An 8044-nucleotide genomic window follows, 5' to 3' on the forward strand; every position below is an offset into this window, starting at 1 on the left:
AATGTGTATATGGTCCTCCTTCCGCACATTTGTAAACACGTCAAGCGTGACCTTTTCAACGTAATTGCGTATTACGTGACGTCACGAACGCGCATCACAGAACAGAGCAAGGCGAGCGTTTGTGCTTATAAAACTTAAACTTTTTTATTTATTTTGGAAATGACCGATCGTTTCGCTAGATAAGACCCTTATTCATCGTCTGGTATCGTTTAAAGCCCTTTGAAGCTGCACTTAAACTGTCATTTGGACCTTCTACCGTTTGGGTCCCAATAGAATCCATTACATGGGGGGAAATCCTGGAATGTTTTCATCAAAAACCTTAATTTCTTTGCGACTGAAGAAAGAAAGACATGGACATCTTGGATGACATGGGGGTGAGTAAATTATCAGCAAAAGTTTTTTTGAAAGTGAACTTCTCCTTTAAAACATTTATATGATATAGACATGACAATTTGAGTGAAAAAAAAAAAAAAAAAAATCCCAACATTCAATCCATTTATATATAATTGTTATGATTTCAGATGCTTCACCATTTAACTTCCACTGCTCCAGTCTTTAACATGTCACAGCAACTTATACAAATATAATATTCCTATTGAATGTTTAAATACTGGTGGTGAACATGTACAGTATACAGTATTTTGCTAAAGAACGTTGGAATGTACTTTGGGAAATAAGTTTACAAACAGCAACTGTGATCAAGGATCTTTCCCTCAAAATAATGTAATGACTCTTTGAACTGAGCAGAAGAGCATGTTGTTCACTTTATGTCCTGCAGAGGGTTTTTTGACAATCAGTCATACCCAGCATGCATACATTTGTTGTATATTTCTGTCCAATTTTATTGTTTTTAATTTATTTTAATGTTTTCTGTTTAGCAATTAAAATCAGGCTGACTATGTGCATGGATATTATGCCATTATTAGGGGCCAAGCACCGAAGGTGCGGAGGCACATATTGTTTTCGTTGCCGTTCTTCTTCTTCTTATTATTATTATTATTATTATTATTATTATTATTCTTCCTTCTTCCGACTGGGAGTCTATGGCAGCTCATAGAACCGATCGCGGGAAAGTTGTATTGGTTTGACATTCTGATAGAGGACAGTCCCAACATTATTATTATTGTTATTGTGAAATTGGGGAATGTTGTAACACATTTTATTTCAATGTTTTTTGCACACAAAATGCAAAAGTTCAATAAAATTTAATTATTGTATACTGTTATTCTGGAATAGTGCTTTGATACTGTATGTCTCTCTGTCTTCTCAGTGTTTGTGGTCAGCAGTTAGTTATCAGTGCCTGTATCTCTTCTCTGCAGGTGTCAGACTCTGGCGCTGTATGTACACTGAAGTGTTTCCCACGTTCACTCTCATGACAGCTGGGTGACTTTGTCAGCACTTTATCATCATGTGTGTGTCTCTTCAGTAAAGTGTCTGTAAGGTGGAGGAGGAGTCCCGTTCATCAACAGTGGCGTTCTCTTGATATATATATGGAGATTTATTGGCTGATTTGTCATTGTCTCTGTTCTCTTGAAGTTTAACTCTGAGTGTGATTGGTGGTCGTCAGAAGCCCCTCCCCTCCCTATGCTCCCCTCTCTCTACCTTTATCTTTCTCACGAGAGCAGACTAGAGTCTCTTTTTCTCCAGAAATGCTAAGAGAGCAGATAAAAAGTTTGTTCTTAAGTGCAGAGCAGAGGAAGAGGAAGATGAAGAGCTGTCTGACAATCTTTCTGATGTCCACAGTCATCACACTCACCAGTGCAGGTATTTTACCTTGAATTAAAGGGCCAAACAGTTCCTTTCAACATATTAAATGAAAGCAGTTTTATATTTAACACAAGGATCTTCCTGTGTACTATCAATAAGTTTTGTAATGTTTAATTTCTCTTAGTTTCATTTATATAGAATATTGTTTATATTCGCTTACTGATATTGATTTATTTTATTTTAAAGAATTTGCTCATGGAAGCAATAAATTAGATTTTCACTGATTATTTTTTCTTTTTTTGTAATTGCATTAAATGGCCTGCATCAGGTTTGATGAGTTTTAATATTATACATGCAGTTTCTATGACTTCATATTGAGTAAAATGCCAAACGATTTTCACACCACAGGACTATTTAAGTGAACTGCAAAAAAGCAGCATAATTTAAAAAAAATGAATGGACTTTCATAGATAAACGACTCTTGTGTACAGGCAACGTGAGGCTGGTTGGTGGTAACCGTCCCTGTGCTGGTAGAGTGGAGGTTCTTCATAGAGGTCAGTGGGGAACAGTGTGTGATGATGGCTGGGATATGACTGATGCTGAAGTGGTGTGTAGAGAGATTAACTGTGATAAAGCATTGCGTGCAGTCGGTGATGCTCACTTTGGACAAGGATCAGGTCCAGTATGGATGGATCAAGTGAAGTGTACTGGATCAGAGTCAACATTGAAGAACTGTAAATCAAAACGATGGGGTGTAAATAACTGTGGTCATGATGAAGATGCTGGAGTCATTTGCTCAGGTAAGACGTCCAATCTTCCTACTGTAAATGTTTTGTTACCAAAAGAAACTGAACAGAATTAATTTCCTTATCTTAATTTTGAAAAAGTTATAATGTTGTTTATTTATATAATTTAAACACACAGGTCGCCTCCCCAGACTCATTAATGGATCTCATCTGTGCGCTGGGAGATTAGAGATACTTAAAGTAAAGACGTGGGTTCCAGTGTGTGACGCTGCCTTTGACCAGCAGGATGCAGAGGTTGTGTGTAGAGAGCTGGACTGTGGGGCTCCTGTACAGGTGCTGGGAGAAGATGCTTTTGGAAAAGGAGACGCTCAGATGTGGACACAAGAGATTCAGTGCAGAGGAAATGAATCACACTTTGTGTTCTGTCCTACATCCAACTCTTCAAATACACACTGTTCCCATGACAATGCTGTAGGAGTAATATGCTCTGGTTAAGTTATATTTGACCTCTCTTTACATGTATTGCAAACATAAAGAGATTAAATCTCTTTTCTAAAGAGCAGTAAGTATCCTTAAACTTTTGTTTTGTTTCAATACATTTTGTGCAGGTTACACTGATCTCAGACTGGTAAACAGCTCAGACTCTTGTTCTGGAAGAGTGGAGCTTCGGTTCCTCAATGAATGGGGCACAGTGTGTGATGCATGCTGGGATATGAGAGCTGCCAGTGTCCTCTGTAGACAGCTGAATTGTGGGATTGCTGTGTCTGTTGTGGGATCAGACTGGTTTGGAGAGGGAAGTGGTGAAATCTGGGCTGATGTGTTTGATTGTGACGGGAATGAAACAAAACTCTCAGAATGTTCCGTCACTTCATGGAGTCGAGCTGAATGTTCTCATGGACGAGATGTTGGAGTCGTCTGCTCTGGTGAGTCCATATAACTGGAAGAATTATTGATTTCATGCAGTTGAAAGACTTTATAGTATAAATAAAATATTTAATTTCTTTCCATGTACTGTATTTCACATGTTCATTTCAGACCCTTAATTTCTGAATTTATTATTATGTAAAATTTATTATTATTGTAAAGCATATTATCAAACTTGCAATATGTTAATAAAATGCCACATATTTCAGGTTCCTCTCTGGCTGTTCATGACGGTCTGGTGCGGTTGTCTGGAGAGAGACAGTGTGAGGGGGAGCTGGAAGTTTCCATCCATCAGGTCTGGAGGAGAGTTCTGCTGGACTCCTGGAGTCTCACTGAATCCTCTGTGGTCTGCAGACAGCTGGGCTGTGGCTCTGTGCTGAACTTCTCCGGCTCCTCTTCATCCAGTCCTGAACACAGTCATGAGTGTGTGACGGGCTTCCAGTGCTCTGGGAGTGAAGCTCATCTGGGGAACTGCAGCTCTCCACAAACTCTCAACTGCAGCTCCACACAACAGCTGTCAATCACCTGCCTTGGTGAGAACAACAACATCTGGGCAGATTCTTCAGTTGTTAGTGATCAATAATGTGTTTTTCTCTCTCTGAATATCAGGTCGCGGGTCCATCAGGCTGGTGGGTTCTGGGGGAGACTGTGCAGGGAGGCTGGAGGTTTTTCACAGCGGCTCATGGGGGACAGTGTGTGATGACTCCTGGGATATTAAAGATGCCCATGTGGTGTGCAGACAGCTGCAGTGTGGAGTGGCCCTCAGTAACCAGCAGGTACCAGCCTGGTTTGGTCCTGGTTCTGGACCCATATGGCTGGATGAGGTGGAGTGTGAGGGGAATGAGACGTCCCTGTGGAACTGCTCTTCTCCAGGCTGGGGGAAACATGACTGTCAACACAAGGAGGATGTAGGAGTCGTGTGCTCAGGTAAAGTCTCAAACATTTTAGGAATCACTGCAAGAAATTTACCAGCAGCTGCTAATTTCAGTATACAGCAAGAAAATAATTTTAATGTAGTATTTGGAATCAAATAGTTTTTTAGTTAATTTACAAAAATAAAAATAACTGAATAGAATTTAACATCTTTTATCTAGAGTTTAAAGAGATCAGGTTAACTGAGGGCTGTGAAGGGAATGTGGAGGTTTTCTACAATGGATCCTGGGGTAATGTGTGTGTAAACCAGATGGACAGAGACACAGCGAGTCTGATCTGTCAAGAGCTGAACTGTGGAAGATCTGGCAGTGAACCCAGTTATTCAGTGGGTCTGAGATCTGCTCCTAATTGGTTGGATCATCTTAAATGTCGGAAACATGACAAAACATTGTGGCAGTGTCCATCTTTACCCTGGGGCCAGAACAACTGTTATGATAATGAGGTGGCCAATATCACTTGCTTTGGTAAGTCTTAATTTAATGATTTAATCATGATGAATTTTTGTTTGTATTTTAGAGTGTTTATTTTACAGTAAACTATAATCATACGTTGTTAAAGTTATTTTAGTTTTCATCTAAATTGGAGGATTGTTGAGTTTCACTTTGTAATCTCAGAGAAACAGAGTGATGAGTCTCCTCAGAGTCGTCTGACATGTTCAGCATCTCCTCACCAGAGACAGTGTTCAAGTGAGTAGGTTATGTTCTATTAATGAGAGCAATAATATATGCTAATTATCTATCTGGTTTGATACGTACATTTTAGATCATGTTCCTCTCAGACTGAGTGGAGGTTTGGGCCGGTGCTCTGGGAGGCTGGAGGTGTATCATAACGCTGTGTGGGGTTCAGTCTGTGCTGATCTGTGGGACATCAGCGATGCTCAGGTGGTCTGTAGGCAGCTGGGTTGTGGAGCAGCACTGAGGGCTGATGGGAATTCAGTCTTTGGTGCTGGTGAAGGTGTTGTGTGGCTGAACAGAGTCGAGTGCAGAGGGAATGAGATTCACCTGTGGGACTGTCCTCTCTCCCTGAAGAACCACACTGACTGCTCCCACAAAGAGCACGCTGGACTCACCTGTGCAGGTCAGAGCAAAACACTGAACAATATTATTCAAATTATTTTACATAAGTTTAATGCTAATACTTTGCAAATACTTTGTGAACTTGCATGATTTTTTGTCTGTTTTGCCAGATCTGTCAGTGTCCACTACTCCTGCCACAACAACATTGACAACAACAGCTTCTCCTCCAGTTTCTCAGACAGTGCGCTCAACATCAGTCACTCCTCCACAAACTCCTCCAGTGTCTGTCTCTGTGCTTGTGGTTGTACTGGGAGTTTTGCTCTTACTGCTCTTAGTGCCACTGCTTATACTGATTCAGCAGAACAGAGTGATGAGGAGAGGTAGGAGAGATCCAGAGACTGTCATATTGTGTGTTATTCAGTGTGTGATCAGTCATGTGTTGTGAACTGACAGCAGGTTTGTCTGTCTACACTCACAGCTCTCTCTAAGAGGAGACACACAACGACGACTGAGGCCGTTTATGAGGAGGTCCATTACAGACCCAGACACAGTCTCATCACTCAGAAGGGTGAGGCTGCTAAAATGATCACCATTATTATTAATAATAATGACAAAACTATTTATACTGTAGATGTGAATAGTCAAAGCGATGAAAGTATTTGTTAATTTTATTTTATTTTACCATCCTGACGTTTAATGATTCTACAGGTCTTTTTGACAGTTAAAGTTAAGAAATGTTAATCCTGTTAGGCTTCCTGCCGTTAACCACTGAATTCAGCAGTGAAAACCACAGCGCTGTGTTTGTGCTGCAGTCAGTGAGAGCGCGCACAGGTGTTGGTGTGAGGAGAGACATCCATGTCAGCGTTTCTAAACTCAGTTTCTGAATGCAGTTTAGCATTTAACAACTTTTTGGTTGTTATACTGGATCTACGCTGTAAGAAATATATATATATATATATATATAAAAAAAAAAATTCAGTATTTTTTATTTACTGATTTTAACACAGTATATTGTGCCTGGTTTTAACTGACTTTTCTAAGTGTATGATTTATTGGTATGCTTTATTTTTAATTGATGCAGACGAAATGGATAAAGAGGCTCCAGAGGACTATAATGCAATCACTGATATACTCAATTGTGAGAATTTTTCCATAAATTATTACTTCAAAATAAATATGAAGTAGGAGAGCAGATATCACTTAGTGCTTGTTTGGAGACAGTGATGTTATCTCTTTATTTTGACACAGATAGCACGAATGAGACCTATGATGATGCCACAACCATGAGAGAAGGTGATTTTTACAGTCTAGTTTTTGTTTTGATATGACAAATATTTACATCTGCTGTACATCTTTAGAGTAAACGCTGAAGAATTATGAAGATGTCATTTCTTGTGAACGAAATGTTGGAGTTGTAAGGGAAGAGTCTGAGGGGGGTTTCAATCAGATGCATCTTATAATGTTCACCTCCAGCAACCAACTTCATCTAAAATAAATAATTTGTTCACCATCTTACTTATTTTAATTGGCTGTCAGCTCAAGTAGTCACCAGCTGGTGCATGTCTAGACTGTAAATTCTGATGATATTGCAAAATTTACAGAGATTCATTTTATTTCTTTTTTAACAGAGAATGTTGAAGAGGAGCCAAATGAACAGAAAGACTGTGTGTGAACTGCCTACAATTACTGCTTCTACTGTTTTTTTCTTATAATAATTGTATTCATATTATTTGCTTCCTGGTGCTTTTTTATATCAGGTAATATACACTCTTCTGGAAAGAAAGAAAAAAAGGTACAAGCCAAAAATGGCAAAATATTAAGTGGTCTTTTAATGGTCTTAACCATTTTAATCACAAATCACTGGTCAGGAAATTAGCAAGACTTGCACAGATAATGTAGATAAAAGTAACTTAGCATCGAAATAGCCTTCCCCAACTTGCAGACCGTTTATTACAGGAAGAGTCTGTGTTGTTCCATTCAATGTTAATGGCTTTGAACAGTTCATGAGTAGTTGAAAATGTCATCAAGAGTTTAATCTGAGACCAGATCACTATAGGGTTCAATATTCAATATGGGTTCAATATTCTGCAATATTCTCCTGTACTTCATTAATTACTTTTCAAAGTAAAGCAGCTCACCAATACCAGCAGAAAAAAAGGCTCCCCACACAATGACACAGTCTCTTCCTCCGTGCTTCACTGTGGTAGAGATGCATTTATTATTATATTTCTCACCAGATTTCAGAAGACAACGCCTCTGGAGCATCACCACTTCACACAACTTCCCATATTCTGCCAAAAAACTTAATTCTGTCGTTCATGTTTTTTTTTCTGAGACAGCAATGGCTCTTTCAGTAATGCATTTGCTTAATTTTGTGCTAATTTCCTGACCAATGATTTGTGGTTAAGACAATTAATAGCTTAGTGTTTAGCCATTTTTTCCCCCCAGGAGTGTATAATCAACATGTTTTAAATATTGCCTAAATCTTTTTATATAACCAGGAGAAATGCAAAAAAAAAAAAAAAAAAATCCCTGTCTCGATTTCCTGTCTCGAAAGTTTATGAAATATCATTTTATTAATTCTGTCGTATTTTGAGTACCTTCCAATGGCGAGTGTTTCCTCCCGGAATGCGCTTTACATTGGAGCTGAATTGTAGCGGGCGCTGTCCGTGGTCCTGGAGGAAAGGACTGTCTATTGTCACAATGTAGTGTGGCTAA

General features: G+C 39.1%; 2 protein-coding genes and 1 long non-coding RNA gene across 3 annotated transcripts; all 3 read left to right on the forward strand.

Annotated features, from left to right (window-relative positions):
* Positions 1-1469: 1469 nt before the first annotated feature.
* On the forward strand, positions 1470-3044 carry LOC311080727 (scavenger receptor cysteine-rich domain-containing group B protein-like). Its single transcript, XM_084110841.1, has 3 exons — positions 1470-1764; positions 2199-2507; positions 2632-3044. Exons 1-3 carry the CDS (start codon positions 1650-1652, stop codon positions 2946-2948), a joined length of 741 nt encoding a protein of 246 aa, XP_083966967.1. The 5' UTR covers positions 1470-1649; the 3' UTR covers positions 2949-3044.
* On the forward strand, positions 2971-5771 carry LOC311082266 (scavenger receptor cysteine-rich type 1 protein M130-like; the record flags this gene model as incomplete). The annotated part of the gene is made up of 8 exons (XM_084112996.1): positions 2971-2977; positions 3062-3376; positions 3587-3949; positions 3987-4304; positions 4472-4774; positions 4925-4996; positions 5157-5387; positions 5497-5771. The coding sequence occupies 8 exons, from the start codon at positions 2971-2973 to the stop codon at positions 5769-5771; spliced, it is 1884 nt and encodes a 627-aa protein (XP_083969122.1).
* A 31-nt stretch (positions 5772-5802) lies between these two features.
* On the forward strand, positions 5803-7836 carry LOC311082005. The gene is made up of 4 exons (XR_014606081.1): positions 5803-5894; positions 6408-6464; positions 6575-6619; positions 6955-7836. It is a non-coding gene; the product is annotated as an uncharacterized lncRNA (long non-coding RNA).
* Positions 7837-8044: the final 208 nt, after the last annotated feature.

This window comes from Abramis brama, assembly GCF_963993115.1.
Source record: "Abramis brama genome assembly, chromosome: 4".
In the NCBI taxonomy this organism is placed as follows: domain Eukaryota; kingdom Metazoa; phylum Chordata; class Actinopteri; order Cypriniformes; family Leuciscidae; genus Abramis; species Abramis brama.

Excerpts from the sequence above, each read along its gene's own strand:
- LOC311080727 (XM_084110841.1), top strand. The coding sequence starts at position 1,650 with ATGCTAAGAGAGCAGATAAAAAGTTTGTTCTTAAGTGCAGAGCAGAGG. Across the intron at positions 1,765-2,198 it reads CATCACACTCACCAGTGCAG|GCAACGTGAGGCTGGTTGGT; the intron begins GTATTTTACCTT and ends TCTTGTGTACAG. Across the intron at positions 2,508-2,631 it reads TGCTGGAGTCATTTGCTCAG|GTCGCCTCCCCAGACTCATT; the intron begins GTAAGACGTCCA and ends TTAAACACACAG.